This window comes from Protopterus annectens, chromosome 4.part0 (genome assembly GCF_019279795.1).
Source record: "Protopterus annectens isolate FY-2018-M chromosome 4.part0, PAN1.0, whole genome shotgun sequence".
NCBI lineage: Eukaryota > Metazoa > Chordata > Ceratodontiformes > Protopteridae > Protopterus > Protopterus annectens.
Genome location: NC_056733.1, coordinates 1,077,923,081 through 1,077,941,364, shown reverse-complemented (window position 1 = coordinate 1,077,941,364; position 18,284 = coordinate 1,077,923,081). Strand labels below are relative to the sequence as shown.

At 38.3% G+C, this 18,284-nt stretch overlaps 1 protein-coding gene across 2 annotated transcripts in view; it reads left to right on the top strand.

The window, feature by feature from the left end:
- Positions 1-18,284, top strand: part of APBB3 (amyloid beta precursor protein binding family B member 3) — a 575,287-nt gene that overhangs the window by 518,603 nt on the left and 38,400 nt on the right. For both annotated transcript variants that reach the window (XM_044069016.1, XM_044069015.1), the window contains one exon: positions 10,001-10,183. In XM_044069016.1, coding sequence (XP_043924951.1) covers positions 10,001-10,183 — 183 coding nt within the window. The remainder of the gene's footprint in view (positions 1-10,000; positions 10,184-18,284) is intronic.

Sequence of the window (18,284 nt, the reverse complement as noted above, 5' to 3'; positions counted from 1 at the left end):
ATTAATGACTCTGTTTTGCTCCTGGTGAGAGTAGAAGCATAGGGGCATTATTTCCTGGGGAGTGCTGATCATCAGAAGCCTAATAACTGCTTCATAGGTGATGACTTGGAATTTGTGCTTATATTTTGTATTTTGCTCCTGGTGAGAGAAGGAGCAGAGTGCATTGAATCCTGACTGTTTCTGACTGGGCAGTAAGTGTCTTGGTTCAGCCTTCCTGATTGGTATGGTTTATATTCAAGGCATCTGCCAGGAATAGGCTACAAGAAGCCTAAACAGCCTTGCATCAACTGGGACAAGACTGTTAATCACCAAAGAGCCTGTGGCCTGCTTCTCATCTTGGGATTAGTGCTACTGTTTTGCTTCTGGAGAGAAAAGAAGCAAAAGAGCATTGTATCCTACCAGCATGAAGGTGTGGTGAGACCAGCACTAGCAGTAGCCAATCAGGTGACTCCCCTCTTTTCATCATTCTTAACAAAGCTAATTCTTTCTTTACAGTAAGTACTGCTTGATTTGCTGCCGTCTAACCTAACTTCAGATTATTTATCTAAACATTTCATCCATAAATCACCAGGATCTACTTATTAGTTTCCCCTCAAGTGTTTGCAGTGCCCTGCATAGATGCAGACACCTTGCATTTTTCCTGTAAAATTACTCTTGAAATTTCACCAGTATAGTTGCACACAACAGGTACTGCCTCTAGAGTTGCAAACCATATACTCCTGACATTACTTTAGACAGTTGCAGTGAGAATATAATCAGTAAAAAGGGCTTGTTGCCATGGATTTGGAACTTTCCCAATTCATCTATTACCAGCTTGGTAGACATGGGCATCCTGAGGCAATGTAGAAATTGCTTCATGTTTACTGACAACCAGTTAATTCTCAAACAAACTGATATGGTATGCGATAGGTGTTGTTACACAATGTCACTGGAGGTAAAGTTCTCACATAAAAGTACTCCTAATGTCAGTCAGGTTGTCAGTAGTACACACACTTCACCTATCACCCATCACACACAATTCAAAGCAGACATATAGACCAACATATGCTGAGGCACTTAAATGTAACCTTCCTAAACCCCAAAGACCTCCTAGACAAAGTACACATAACAAATACCCTAGGCAACCCTGAATGCACTCTCAAAACAACACCCACATCAACACATACAGCCACATCTCATGGAACCACTACTTCTAAGCTCATAAGGCAAGCCACCAAGCAACCCAGCATTCTGGTCATTGGAGACTCCATTGTGAGACACAATGATGTCCCTCTCGCCAAGCTGAGTAAGGAGAATGTCATGGTCAGCTGCTTATCAGGGGCTAGGATCCACCACATTACGTAAACACTCAGGTCATTGGACCACAAGTACCAATATGACTCCATCATAGTACATGTGGGTGTAAATGACCTGAGATGTACCACCCTGGACTATATGAAGATAGACATCACAGAGATCTCGGAATGCATGTCCCAGGCTGGTATGAGCCTAACATTGAGCAGCATTTTAAGTTCTCCAAGGATGATGCCATAATATGAACAGAAGATGACTGACTTTAACAATTGGCTTAGTTTCCAATGTCATTTTAATAGGGTGCAATATCTGTCAGCATGCAAGGAGATGGTCAACAGGCCATGCTGCTTTGTCATGGATGGTCTGTACCTCTCCCCCTAGGCTTTTGAATATTACCTAAAACATTGTGCTCCCCTATAGTGCCTTTTTAAGCAATGCCAAACTGAAAATGCTTCCAACATAGCAAATCAAAGCCAACAAAATCAAAGGTGTTACTGCTCAATGCTATGATTCTAAGCAAAAAACTTCACTCTCTACAAACTGTCCTCACCCAAGAGAATTTTGGCATCTGTTCTGTCACTGAGACATGGTTTAAAACTGCAGAGAGCACACCGATAGTGCAAAACTATAATGCCTTTCACACATTTTTGACAAGCTACTACACAGACAGAGACTAAAGATGACAGTGTCTCAGTTTACACCAAAAATAAATATGCCTCAAGGTTGGTCAAACAGGACAATGCACTTGAGCCTCTTCAAATTCAGCTTGCCATAGGTGAAGTCCCATACCACTTCTTTACAAAGCTATTGGTCCCCCTCTATGACCAAAGAAACCCATAGCATGTATTTAAACTTATTAGAAACACTCCCCATTCAATTCAATACCATATTTATGGGTGACTTTAATTACCCCACTATTAAATGGAATCATATATGACACCAAATATACAGACACACAGATTCCTGGATTTTATAAACACAAACACACTGGAACAGCTTGTCTGTACACCAACCAGGGGTGCAACCATACTGGATCTGCTCCTCACTAATATGGGAGAGTGCTGTACACCTCCTAGTATAATATCTTCTCTGGTGAGATCAGACCATAAACTGGTCTCCTATGAAGTAAAGATAAAACCTAGAACCCCAGCTAACCCTGGAATATTCAAGAACCGCTTTAAGGATAACTTCCTACTATTAAGTGATAATCAGACAAAATTTTGAAGCCCCATAAAGCCTGAGTACAAAACTGTTCACAGAAAACTTATACAAGCATGTTAATAGCTGCATAGAAGCAGTTGTACCCAACAGGAAGAAATGCAGAACTAACTCATAAAACAAGCCACCCAGGTGGAATCACAACATCAATAGGCTCTATAACAGAAGGAATAGAATTATGGCAAAAATTAGGAAGTGTAGCACCTAGCAGGATAAAAGCATTCCCATCAAACTAAACAAACTCTGAGGACAAATAGTCTACCAAAGCCAAATCTGAGATAAATCTGGCCTTCCAAGCCAAGGACAACCACATGGCATTCTTTAGTTATGTCCACAATCTCAAAGGCAGTACACAATCGTGTGTAGAACTCATTATTAATGGAGTCATCTATGCTGAGTCATAAGATAGAGCAAACCTACTGACCAACAAATTCAACTCCAACTTTACCCCCTCTCTTCCTCAACCTTTCTTTAGGAAACACTATCAAATCTAACTCCCCCTACTATCACTAGGGAACAGGTCCTTAATGCTCTCTCTAAGGCCAGGATGAGCCCAGACAATATCCCAGGATGCCTTCTAAATAGCATTAAACATGATCTATCAGGGCATCTTTAATTGCTAATAAACTGTAGCATCCAAACAAGCTTCATGCTTAATAGGTTCATAGGTAGGTAGTGGGTTATCAGCCCTGGGGCCTATATAAGCCTAGCTAAAAAGGTTCACTGGCTTTCGCCACCTAAGAAAATTATAATTGATCAGCACCAGCCATCCCTCTGCACAAAGGTGGGCCATCTGCAAACCCTGGAAACTAAAGACCAGTAAGTCTAACTTGTTTCATATGCACAACCATGGAAAGAATTATCATGGAAATGATCAATAATGGCATTGGAAACTTCCAGAAACTGGACCCAACCCAATTTGGTTTTGTCAAGGGCAGATTATGCCTACTCAACGGGGTGGACATCTTTGAGAAAGTCACCAAAGCAATGTTTGAGTGCAAAACAAAATCACACTACCTACCTTGATCTGGCCAAAGCATTAGACACACTACCCCACTTCAGTGTACCTCTCAACCACTTATAACACAAAATCTGGACAAAGCCATAAATAATGGGGGGGGGGGGTATTGCTCTTATAAATTTAGAAAGGTAATAGAATGGCAGGTTTTGCATTAGCATGAATTTTATGAGGGGTATGAAGTCTGAAACTCAAATGTCTGTCATTATTTTCTGCTTTTAGTCTTCAATGATTTGCCAGTGATTTGCTAAAAAAACACAATTTTATGAAAAACGGACCAAAAATATGAGGCAAAAATATGGACATTCTGTGAAAATCTGTATATTTGAGAGGTATGCACTTCAACATTGTTGGCAAACTCAGGAAGTTGGGTATAAACCTTATGTCACTCAGAGGATAGCCAGTTGGCTCACAGACAGGACTCAGGAAGTTAAAACTGGGTAGTCCACCTCTACATAGAGGCCAGTCACAAGCACAGTCCCTCAAGGATCAGTCCAGGTAAGACTACTTTTTAGTATTTACTTCACTGATGTCAAGGCCAATGTCGGTAGCCTCTGGCTGACAACATTTGCAGATGATTGCAAATTAGGAGAAGTCATAGAATCCCCCACTTACACAAATATTCTCCAGGAAGGGCTGACAGACAAATAACTGCTGTCAGAGCAATGGACTAAAACTAATTGCCAAGAAATGCATAATAGTATCTTTTGGGAAGTCATCCACCCGTTGTAACTATCATATTGACAACACACCCCTTAGTGCTAAGCTGACCCAATACTCAGGGACTTAGGGACACACACACAGATTCATAGGTTGGTACTAGGCTATCAGCCCTAGGGCCTGCATACAAGCCTAGCCAAACAATTCCCCGGATATTTCTTCCCACAGTATTTGCTTCCCTGGACCCCTGTCTAGCAGGGTGACTGATAGGAAATTCCTATCTCCCATCCAGTCGTCAAAGTTCCTCTTGAAGAGGGCCAAGGAGGCGCTCTGCTTGACATGTATGGGCAGTCTATTCCAGAGTATAGGTAGGAACCTATCCCTCCAGCATGTTTTGTTCATTGTGATGACAACATTTAGATCCCTGGAGCGTGTGGCTCTGAGGGATTGGGATTTCTTTAAGTGGAGCATGTCCAACAGCTCAGGGTTTGACATGGCCTTGTATGTTAAGCAGAGATTGCCTCTGAGTAGACAATATGCCACAGAGTATAGCTGGAGTTCTTTTAGACGGTCAGCATAGGGCATCTGCTTTAGGCTTGTGATTCTTTTAGTGAGGTATTTCTGCAGCCTTTCCAGCTGTTGCAGATGTCTTGTGAGGTACATACCAAATGGGACATTGTACTCTATAATGGGTCTAATGAGGGATGAGTACAGTGGGACAATGACCTCCTTTTTTCTGGATGAAAAGCCCTTAGTGATGAGGTATGCCACATAGAAGGATTTCCTGACTGTTGTGGTGATGTGGTTGTCCCTAAGTCTCTCATCACACTTTTGTTTAGTGTACTGCCACCTATTCATGGGTACATGTTTTTTCCCAAAGGGGATAACTATACATTTCTTGGCATTAAGCTTGAGCCCATGGCTCTGGCACCAAGCATCTGTTTCTGTAAGGCCCTTTTGTAGAATATCCACATCATTTGGGGATTTAATAATGGCTCCCAGTTTGCAGTCATCTGCGAACTTTGTTAGCCAGAGTTCCTTAGTGTTGGCCTGTACTTCAGAGAAGTAGATGCCAAACAAGAGCGGTCCCAAGACTGAACCCTGAGGTACTTCACTTGTCTGGAGCTGGATTTGGATTCGGCTACTTTTACAGTCTGGGTTCTGTCAGTAAGCCAGTTGGTAATCCACTGAGTGACGTAGGGTTTTATGCCCAGCTTAAGTTTATGTATGATTCCAGAGCAGGGGATGGTGTCAAAGGCCTTGGCGAGGTCCAGATAGGCCTCGTCCACAGCTCTGGAGACTGATTCGAAGTCAATCAGGTTCAGGAGACAAGATTGACCCTTCACAAGCCCAAACTGGGTGGGGTCCAGTGTTTGAAGGTTGCCAATGTCTTTGTTTATAAGTTCCATGATAATGCGTTCCATGCCCTTGCAGATCAGGCTCATCCGACTGATGGGACAGTAGTTCCTGGGATCCAAGGTGGATCCCCCCTTGTGGAGCGGGATAACTGTAGCTGTGCACCACTTAGTGGGCACGAAGCCTGAGGTGAGGCTATGATTAAACATGACACTTAGGTGAGGTGCCAGGTCATTTTATAGTTCATGTAGTACACAGCCCGGGATGGCATCTGTTCCCATGGATGCTGTATTCTTAGCTTTGGAGAGTGTGGTTTCTATCTGTGTGGCTGTGATTATCAGAATTTGGCAATCTTTTGGTATTGAGATGGGCCCTTTAGGGGGTGAGAGGGGGGTGAAGTTGGCACTAAATCGATCTGCTAGGATATTGGCAATATCCTTGGGATCAGTATATTTAATGCCACTCTGTTGTAGGTCAGAGCAGATCTGAGCATTACCATATATATTTTTGACATAACTATAGAATGCCTTGTGGTTGTCTTTGGAAACTTTGGCAATTTTATTTTCGTAACTAGCTTTGGAGGATTTTATGAGGGATCTCAGCTTCTTACTGAGGCTGGTAAGGGAGTTTTTGTGCATCCTGGGATTTTCCTCTTTTCTACAACAGTTTCTTCCTTTTGTTGTATAGTTTATTTATGGCAGGGGACCACCAGATTGGCTTCCTTTTTTTGGAGGAGAGTGTCTTGGTTCTATATGAGATGGCACGATTCATGCATGAGTGGATGTGCTCATGCAGTGCCTTAGTGTAGGATTCAGCAGTCAAACTTTCAGCTCCCGTCTGCATGGGTGCCATGAAGTTTGTCACTTCTGACTTAAGTAGCATGAAGTCTGCTTTGGAGAAGTTTTTTACTAAGGTTTCCTTATGGGGGGGGGGGCTAGGATGTGGATGTCAAGGGTGATTTGCTTATGGTCAGACTTGACCAATGAGGGGGTAACCACTGGTGTGGAGCATCTATCTCCCATATTGGTAATGACCAGGTCTAGGATATTGGAGCCCCTGATGGGACAATGGATTAGTTGATCCATAGACAGTAATCTAGACTTTGACCATTACATGTCTACAGTAGTGAGAAAATCATTCTATATTGTGCAACTTGTAAACAAAGGTATGGCATCTAGGTCCAAAGAGGTCATTGTCCCATTGTATATGGCATTCATCAGACCTATCATAGAGTACAATGCCACCTTTGGTATGTACCTAACCAGGCATATCCAACAACTGGAACGTTCACAGAAGTTACTCATTAAAAGAATACAGGGTATAAGTAACATGTCCTATGCAGGTTGCCTCAAGGCCCTATTCCTGTATTCTGTCTCCTACAGGCTGTTGAGGGGAGATCTATGCCTGGCCAATAAGGCATTGTCACTCTCCACCATGATGGACCTCCTGCATACCCACAAAACAAACAGCACTAGAATTACCTGTTTTAAAGGCTTTAATCTTGCCCGTGATATAAATAGGATTTGCTGGAGAGACTGGTATGGATCCCAGAGACTACTCCTTTTCTGAAACAGGCTCCCCATCTATGTGAAGCAGAGTTCCTCCCTAACCCAATTCAACTGTAACTTGGACATCTGGATGGGAAACAAGTAATTCATCCCTGGTTTGGCACCTCTGCCTCTAGTGGACACAGATGGTCTGTAAATGGTTCAACTCCAAGGCTTTTGCTTGCAAATATTTCATTTTCCAAGCCCCTGTTTACACTTATCTAGGATCCCAGAACCTGTCAGAGATTTGGGATGCATAGCTAGGCTTAAAAAAGCCCTTGTGGTCATTAGCCTACTACACACCTATGAACCTACGAACCTTACTCACAGGTTATGTACCAAGCATGTGGAAAGATGCCTCAGTGGTACCAGTCCTAAAGGGTGGAAATACCAGTACTGTGGATTCATATGGACCTTTAAGTTTAAACTGTATTTTAGGTGAATGTTTTGAAAAGGTTTTGGTAGAGTTATTTGTTAATACTCTGGAGTGTAACCCAAACCTAGGTCAGCATGAGCTAATTTCAAATGAATTAATTGAACCTGTACCAGTATATTTGGAAAGCCATGGATGAAAACTTAACCACTGATTTTACTTATTTAAATCTCACTCATGCTTTCAATACAATACAGCATAATATAATTAGTTTGTTAATGCTGGGAAATAATATAAAAAGGTATGTGGTCAGATGGCTAAATAATTGGATAAAACTTAGATGGTGTATGGCATGAAGAGGTGACAAGAAGTCACTTTCCTTAGGTGTTCCCTAAAGGTCAGTATTGGGTCCTATTTTGTTTAAAAGAATGATGTCTCTTGTCCTGCCAGCTAATAAAATTTGAGTGAGTAAATATGTGGATCATACAAAAATTGGGTCAATAGTTACCTCAACGGGGGATCAGTTCAAGGTGCAAAGATACCTGGAAAATCTGTAATGTTGGACTTTGACATGTCAAATGGAGTATAATGTTAAAAAGACTATGGTTGTGCACTTTTTTAATGCTAACCCATGTTACTCATATGCTATGAAGGACTTTTTATTAAAAGAATTAGAGGTTGTAAGGGACTTTGTCATTAAAATTGATAGTAAATTCAGTTTCGGGTTTAACTTGCTGGAAGTACTTAGAAAATTTTATTATGAGATCAAAGTCATTCTTAGGACCATTACTAGTAGGGATAAAAACTACTGATTCCATCATATAAAGTGATAGTGAGACCAGTTATTGAATATGGAGCTTACTTTTATAATTAAAATATTCAGTTAAGAAGACTAGACAGGGTCCAGAGTGCTTTTGTTGGAAACATGGAAGATTTGAAAGAAGTTGAATACAAAAGATTGGAAATATTGTCGCTTTGCTCCAATTACAGACTGGTCAAGGGTAATCTAATTGTTATAAAAGTACATATAACAGCATCCATACTGCATGTACAGGGACTAATAAAAAGGTCACAACTTAACAGTATAAAATAATAATTTTATGGTTTATGTAAAGACGGGTAGCACAAGCATTCTTGGGCAGTCATTCCATAGTAGAACTGGGCAATGCTGGACTTCTGTTGCATTACAATTAAGAAATCTGGTTCCCTCATCTGCTTTAAAAATAATTTGGACAGGTAGATTGCTAATAGGCTATATGAGCCTACTGATTTAAGTGGGAAACTCTTAGAAGACCTTTCTAAGCCCTGAGTTTAAAACGTCGAACACTGGACATTGAGCAAAGAAGTGCAAGTAGGTAGACTGAAAATACTTAAACTGCCCTGGCTGCATGTGTACTTTAAGTATCCATGTGCCCTGTAATGGAATGTTATTCCTTCTTGAATTGTTTCTAAGTATCCATGTGCCCTGGAATGGAATGTTATTCCTTCTTGAATTGTTTCTAAGTATCCATGTGCCCTGGAATGGAATGTTATTCTTCTTGAATTGTTTCTAAGTATCCATGTGCCCTGGAATGGAATGTTATTCCTTCTTGAACTGTTTCTAAGTATCCATGTGCCCTGGAATGGAATGTTATTCCTTCTTGAATTGTTTCTAAGTATCCATGTGCCCTGGAATGGAATGTTATTCCTTCTTGAATTGTTTCTAAGTATCCATGTGCCCTGGAATGGAATGTTATTCCTTCTTGAATTGCTTCTGCTTTATATACTGCTGTTTGCCAATATGGACTCTTGTTTCTCATAGTCCTGAACTGGATAACATCGGATAATAATTTAATTTACTTATTTATATCAAACTAGTAAGTCAATTTTTGCTTATGTTTCAATATGTTGTTTCTCTATTGTATTGTATTTTCCATGTAAAGTATCTTGTTTTGCTGTATTCTGAAGCTTTTCTCCCTGGGCCTCCGCTGAAAAAGGGTGTTTGCCCAGTCGGACTATCCCGATCAACAAATGTCAAATAAATAATAAATTGGGTGTTGTAAATGAATGGATTGAAGTTTGGAATGATATCTAATTTTTACTCATTTTGTTTGGGGTGCCATTCTAGACGTTAAAGAATCTAATAGCAGACAAGCATATGGAGAGGTACATACTATCCTGTAGAGTGTATACATCAGGAGGTAGGCAAATTCATCCCAGGCAGTGTGTTAAAACCTAGCTATTGGTAAACATACTCCACTTAATAGAATAATTTAAAAATGTTTTATGCCCTTGCTATGTGAAGAAGACCTACAAGAAAAACTTATTTAGAAACTTGAAAACAAATATTACTATGTAGGAGCAAGAAGAAGGTGGTAGGTAGATTGAGGTTCTTTTCCTGAATGTCTTTTGTCTTCATATGTCTGCATCGTCTACTCTATTCATTGTCAAGACTGCTGTAATACACTGGGCTGGGTTGGCATTACACAGAAATGTAATTAACACCTAAGTATACACATTAGCTTTATGTTATTTCATTTTTTCTTCTGTCTACAGGCCACTGATGATGATGTCATATGGGAGTGCCAGGTTCGATATCTAACATTTATTGGAGTTGGAAAAGATGCCCGTACATTTGCTGTGATTGTAGATACAGGTTGCCAGCGCTTTGAGTGCCGTGTTTTTTGGTGTGAACCTGATGCTGGAAATGTGTCAGAATGCATACAAGCTGCATGCATGGTAAGATTTTACCCAGAAACTTAACATTTATTATCTAAGAAAAAAAATACCTATGATTCTGACCCTGTGTTTACATTTTAATATAGAAAATATGTGGTATTTTAGCTTTATAACATTCAGGATTAAGGAGCTAAAAGGCTAACCATTTGTGTTTTTAGGATATGGGCAGGTCAGTAGTACAGTAAAGTACTGATTAATTTCATCTCAAAGAAATGCAGTTATATTTCATTTTCTTTACATCCATTTTGGATTGTTTTTGAAGCTTCTCACAGGGGCAGCTGGTATTTAAAAAGAGTGCATTTTATGTAAACCGCGTGGATGAGTATCCCTTCCTGTTTGTTTCTCTCCTACATTCTTTTAATTTTGTCTTTTCTCCCCTGATCTAAAGCACAAATAAATACAGTTTGTTTTATACCATTTTACATTGATATATTGTGTCTCTTTCCTTACTTATCCAGTGTATCAAGGTATTGGTACACAACTTGTAACAGACTTCAACAATTATACTCATTTCTCTGTACAGCTCATTGGTTCTCTACATTTATTTCTTTTTCAAATATGTCTTGAACTAATTTAAATTATCTCTCTTCCAGAGAAAACAAATGGGCACTAGGTGATGAAATGTTCATTGCTAATAGTAGGGCTCTTACACTCTGAGCACTGTTTTTGTTATGTGTAGTCGAGTCTCAGCTGTACATTATCAGGATCTTCCATACACTAATGAAGTGGTGACAACTGATGAAGGGGAGACAGAGCTGGGGAGGAGGCAGGAGGTAATATCACAAAGAACAGAAGGGACAGAACAGTAAAGAGGGTTGTAGGAAGAGAACATGAGAGGTATACAGGATATCAGATTCAGCACAGGGAAGTGGGGACTGACTGCAGACAGAGTCAGGAAAGCAGAAGAGGATAATCATGGACGAAGAATGGTTGAGAATGAGATGGAGCAGTGGCACGCAGCAGGAAGTGACAGAAAGGAGCGCCACTATGGGCGAAGAGAACATTTTTTTAGTGGAAGGAGACTCATTTGATAAGGGGATTGAAAGGTATGTTATTCATAATTATGAATTCTGCTTGTATACACAATATGTTCATGTTGTTTTCTTTTTAAATATTTTTGATAAAAATGTATTCACAACAGAGATGAAAGAGGCCATTTAAAAGTGACACAAATCCTTAGGCTTAGAGTTAGTTTGATACTGGAGTGAGTAGATGATCTACGTGGTCACCAGAGGAGAGGAGTGGATATACATTGTCATGTACACAGGCAACCATGATCTATCAGAGCTAACAGCTGAGGTGACAACATGTTTTTTTCACGGAGGTGGCATGTTGAGTCAGCATGCTTAGGAGGGGGAGGATTGGGTGAGTATAATGCCTGGCTGTGGTAGTGGTTAAGGGGGAAGGACTTAGGGCTGGTACGAGAAAAGGAAGAGATCTGTCACACTGACCAGCTATAGGTCAGTAGAAGGCTCCATCTTAGTCCACAAGGGATAACAGTTCTAAGACCCAAGATAGAAAGGTGGGTTAGCACAGAGAGTTAAGGCTGTGAGCTGTCACTCAGCTGCTTCCTGTAATAAAGGGTACAAGGTTGGATTTCTTCCATGTCCATTTGCCTACTTTGTGACTCTGAGCAAGTCACTTAAACAGGGAGTGCTCCTGGGCTGTCCCTGAAAAGGGAAGCTTGGGTCCAGTGGGCTTACCAGTTTGGCAAATGTATAAAAACAGGTATATGTCAACGGTCTATATGACGCTATCGAATGGACTAAATAGTGAATGCTATTTAGTCAATCCGATACTGTCGAAATGGCAAAATAGCGAAGTCACGGAACATCAAATTTTTTCCCAGGGAAAATTCGGGACTTTGCCATTTCCTCCACTATGGTGCAATCTCGGAGTTGGTATATTTATGTAGGGGGCTGTGGGGGGCGAAGCCCCCTACTTAAATTTGTGTTTAAGATTTTTTTTTTTTTTTTTTATTTATGGAGCAGCGAATTTTTTTCCCTGGGAAAAAAAATTTGCTGTTCCATTTGTTCGATATTTTGTTTCGATATTAACGGTATGGTGAAATAGCGTTTGCTATTTACATTGTACAATAATATGATATAGATGCTATGTCAATGACTGTATCCTTAAACTAAAATGAAAGGAGAGAGGGGTCTCACAGAAGCAGAAGTGAATTAGGTACTCTGGCAACAGATGAAAAACAGATGCATACATAGCTTTCAGCCTTTTTCCTTAAGAATTAGGCATGAAGCAAAATAATTAGGAGAAAAACGTATTTATACATGCTGGCCCAACTAACTTGACAGTTAATAGAAAAAGAGGATATGGATTAACACATATTTTCTGGTGTAAAAGAAGTCTGTAACTGCACTGATTATCATTATTTTAAAAGGTCCAGAACAAGATGTTAAGCCAAAATTAGGGATTTTCCCAAAAATGAGGGTTAGTTGAGATGTATTGATTAAGGACATAACAGAGGAAACCTGGATGACTTGGAACATGGGTAGCTAGTGTTATTGTGTAGTGCAAAGGAAAGGATATGAAAGCAGACATAACATTTATTAAAATATAACAAACAACTTCATTGTTAATATAAAATAGAAAATACATGCATAAAAGAAAAAAAAAACAAATTAGTAAGGAAAGAACAAAACTTGCAACCCATTCATAAACTAATACAACAAATTCATCTCCCTCTTTTTCCATTCATCAAATGGAACTCTTTTTTCCTACACCTTCAGAATCCCTTATTCATTGGATAACATAAAAAAAATAATAATAAACCAAGCTATAAATAATCAAAAACATTTGGAAACTAAACAGACATTTGTATCCCAAACAGTACCCTTCAGGTACAAAAAGTAATGCTGTAGTTAATACCCCATTCTTATGTCAGATTTTCATGTGAAAATGTTTGAACCAATTCATATTTGCATTTTTCAGCAATAATGAGCAAAACATTTTTAAAAACAACATTCAAAAAGCAGTGGTGACTGTGGTGGTACAGCGGTTAGTGTTGTCACCTCACAGCAAGAGGTTCTCTGGTTTGATTCTCGGTTGGGGTGCCTTCTGTGTGGAGTCTGCATGTCCTCCCTGTGGTCACATGGGTTTCCTCTGGGTGCTCCAGTTTCCTCCCACAGGTGAATTGGACATGCTAAATTGGCCGTAGGTGAGAGTGTGTATGCAAGTGAGTGGTATGAATGAACTACTGTGGCAGGGCTAGCCACCTTGTGGTATAAACCTTGGCTCGAGATGATTGTCACTGCTGAAGTGACATCCTGACCTTATGTGCAAAATGGGGAAAGGGGTTGAGGATGGATGGAAGGATGGATTCAAAAAGCAGATGAACAAGAGATCCTTCTTAAAAGCAAAAGCACACTCAAAAAATAAATCTTATGCTTTCAGCATATCTGGAACTTTTCTGTATTACTAATATGTATCAAATTAAATAGTTATTATTTTATAATTTGTTATACCCAAAATGTCTTGAAAGAGGGCTGTCATGGATACCATGATTTGATTTTACAGTCAATGCTTTAGCCTCCTTGATGTCATTTTTAGGGGGTCAGAGAAAAATCCCTCAGAGAAAAATCCCTATGATAAGAGGATCATTTACTGTCTTTCTCTCTCTCTGTCTCCCACTTTCTCTCTTACTTCAGCTTACAACAATACTGTGACTGCTTACTTTTGACTCTCAGCATCCATCCATATTTTTCATTACTTTAATTTCTTTCGATTTTTATTAGTGCCAATCACTAATACAACATTTTAAGGAATGTTTGAATGACAGGCTTGAAAACATAGCTGAGTTAATTGTCCTTTTCAAAGTAGCAGCTATAGTTCAGTGTTAAACTGTGAGAAATCTGACCCATGTGATTTATAGGCTTTACTTAGGCTGAACTGGTTTATGTTGAATTCACAGTTTTTAATACTGAAACTTTGATGTTAATATTCATTCCCAAATCAATACTGTAACTTTGATGTTAATCTTCCTTCCCTGACTCACTGAATTGTCTCAACAAAACACTGTATTCAATAAAAAATGCTGTACAAAACAACAACAAAAAACATGCGCTTTAACAGAAAATACATTGTAGAAAAAAATGCAAAATCAGGGACAGAAAATCAAGAGTAAGATGAAAATATTTTCTTTCTTTGTGGCACTCACATTTTGATTAAAGGGAAAGACAACTAATTTATAATAAAAAATGTGAGTTGTGTTTTCTGGTTCATTTGCATCTGAAAGCTAAGCTTGAAAGCTTTGCTTTTGTTCAGATTGCAGGCTACACTGTTTATTAGATGTAATGCTGGCAATATGTGACTGATAAGGCACATTTAAATGCCAGTATTTAAGGGCTATAATTTTCTTAATATCTCTGTAGTTGGAATAAGTGATCTAACCTAGTTAGTCTGACACTCTTAGTAGCAATCAGGATGTGCCAGATAAGACAAATGCAAGAAAGAAAGTCGAACAGAAATAAGTTCAGGCATAAAACAAATGGGATAATTATTAAATGATTTTTTTTTTTTTGTATGTGATATGTTTACTGACTACAGAGAAGGAAAATCAGTTTTTGGGGAAAAAAATTGATATTTGGGTGGTGTTCTCCTTTAATATAAAGTTATGCCTGCTTTTGTACTTTTCATCACACTGAGACTTGCCTTTACTGGAATATTTCAATGGGTATTCAGTCCATAACCCACATATAGAATGGAATACACATAATGTATTTGTTTTACACTTGTTAATTCCCCATGGGTATTCAGTCCATAACCCACATATAGAATGGAATACACATAATGTATTTGTTTTACACTTGTTAATTCCCCATGGGTATTCAGTCCATAACCCACATATAGAATGGAATACACATAATGTATTTGTTTTACACTTGTTAATTCCCCATGGGTATTCAGTCCATAACCCACATATAGAATGGAATACACATAATGTATTTGTTTTACACTTGTTAATTCCCCATGGGTATTCAGTCCATAACCCACATATAGAATGGAATACACATAATGTATTTGTTTTACACTTGTTAATTCCCCATGGGTATTCAGTCCATAACCCACATATAGAATGGAATACACATAATGTATTTGTTTTACACTTGTTAATTCCCCATGGGTATTCAGTCCATAACCCACATATAGAATGGAATACACATAATGTATTTGTTTTACACTTGTTAATTCCCCATGGGTATTCAGTCCATAACCCACATATAGAATGGAATACACATAATGTATTTGTTTTACACTTGTTAATTCCCCATGGGTATTCAGTCCATAACCCACATATAGAATGGAATACACATAATGTATTTGTTTTACACTTGTTAATTCCCCATGGGTATTCAGTCCATAACCCACATATAGAATGGAATACACATAATGTATTTGTTTTACACTTGTTAATTCCCCATGGGTATTCAGTCCATAACCCACATATAGAATGGAATACACATAATGTATTTGTTTTACACTTGTTAATTCCCCATGGGTATTCAGTCCATAACCCACATATAGAATGGAATACACATAATGTATTTGTTTTACACTTGTTAATTCCCCATGGGTATTCAGTCCATAACCCACATATAGAATGGAATACACATAATGTATTTGTTTTACACTTGTTAATTCCCCATGGGTATTCAGTCCATAACCCACATATAGAATGGAATACACATAATTTATTTGTTTTACACTTGTTAATTCCCCATGGGTATTCAGTCCATAACCCACATATAGAATGGAATACACATAATTTATTTGTTTTACACTTGTTAATTCCCCATGGGTATTCAGTCCATAACCCACATATAGAATGGAATACACATAATGTATTTGTTTTACACTTGTTAATTCCCCATGGGTATTCAGTCCATAACCCACATATAGAATGGAATACACATAATGTATTTGTTTTACACTTGTTAATTCCCCATGGGTATTCAGTCCATAACCCACATATAGAATGGAATACACATAATGTATTTGTTTTACACTTGTTAATTCCCCATGGGTATTCAGTCCATAACCCACATATAGAATGGAATACACATAATGTATTTGTTTTACACTTGTTAATTCCCCATGGGTATTCAGTCCATAACCCACATATAGAATGGAATACACATAATGTATTTGTTTTACACTTGTTAATTCCCCATGGGTATTCAGTCCATAACCCACATATAGAATGGAATACACATAATGTATTTGTTTTACACTTGTTAATTCCCCATGGGTATTCAGTCCATAACCCACATATAGAATGGAATACACATAATGTATTTGTTTTACACTTGTTAATTCCCCATGGGTATTCAGTCCATAACCCACATATAGAATGGAATACACATAATTTATTTGTTTTACACTTGTTAATTCCCCATGGGTATTCAGTCCATAACCCACATATAGAATGGAATACACATAATGTATTTGTTTTACACTTGTTAATTCCCCATGGGTATTCAGTCCATAACCCACATATAGAATGGAATACACATAATGTATTTGTTTTACACTTGTTAATTCCCCATGGGTATTCAGTCCATAACCCACATATAGAATGGAATACACATAATGTATTTGTTTTACACTTGTTAATTCCCCATGGGTATTCAGTCCATAACCCACATATAGAATGGAATACACATAATGTATTTGTTTTACACTTGTTAATTCCCCATGGGTATTCAGTCCATAACCCACATATAGAATGGAATACACATAATGTATTTGTTTTACACTTGTTAATTCCCCATGGGTATTCAGTCCATAACCCACATATAGAATGGAATACACATAATGTATTTGTTTTACACTTGTTAATTCCCCATGGGTATTCAGTCCATAACCCACATATAGAATGGAATACACATAATGTATTTGTTTTACACTTGTTAATTCCCCATGGGTATTCAGTCCATAACCCACATATAGAATGGAATACACATAATGTATTTGTTTTACACTTGTTAATTCCCCATGGGTATTCAGTCCATAACCCACATATAGAATGGAATACACATAATGTATTTGTTTTACACTTGTTAATTCCCCATGGGTATTCAGTCCATAACCCACATATAGAATGGAATACACATAATGTATTTGTTTTACACTTGTTAATTCCCCATGGGTATTCAGTCCATAACCCACATATAGAATGGAATACACATAATGTATTTGTTTTACACTTGTTAATTCCCCATGGGTATTCAGTCCATAACCCACATATAGAATGGAATACACATAATGTATTTGTTTTACACTTGTTAATTCCCCATGGGTATTCAGTCCATAACCCACATATAGAATGGAATACACATAATGTATTTGTTTTACACTTGTTAATTCCCCATGGGTATTCAGTCCATAACCCACATATAGAATGGAATACACATAATGTATTTGTTTTACACTTGTTAATTCCCCATGGGTATTCAGTCCATAACCCACATATAGAATGGAATACACATAATTTATTTGTTTTACACTTGTTAATTCCCCATGGGTATTCAGTCCATAACCCACATATAGAATGGAATACACATAATGTATTTGTTTTACACTTGTTAATTCCCCATGGGTATTCAGTCCATAACCCACATATAGAATGGAATACACATAATGTATTTGTTTTACACTTGTTAATTCCCCATGGGTATTCAGTCCATAACCCACATATAGAATGGAATACACATAATGTATTTGTTTTACACTTGTTAATTCCCCATGGGTATTCAGTCCATAACCCACATATAGAATGGAATACACATAATGTATTTGTTTTACACTTGTTAATTCCCCATGGGTATTCAGTCCATAACCCACATATAGAATGGAATACACATAATGTATTTGTTTTACACTTGTTAATTCCCCATGGGTATTCAGTCCATAACCCACATATAGAATGGAATACACATAATGTATTTGTTTTACACTTGTTAATTCCCCATGGGTATTCAGTCCATAACCCACATATAGAATGGAATACACATAATGTATTTGTTTTACACTTGTTAATTCCCCATGGGTATTCAGTCCATAACCCACATATAGAATGGAATAC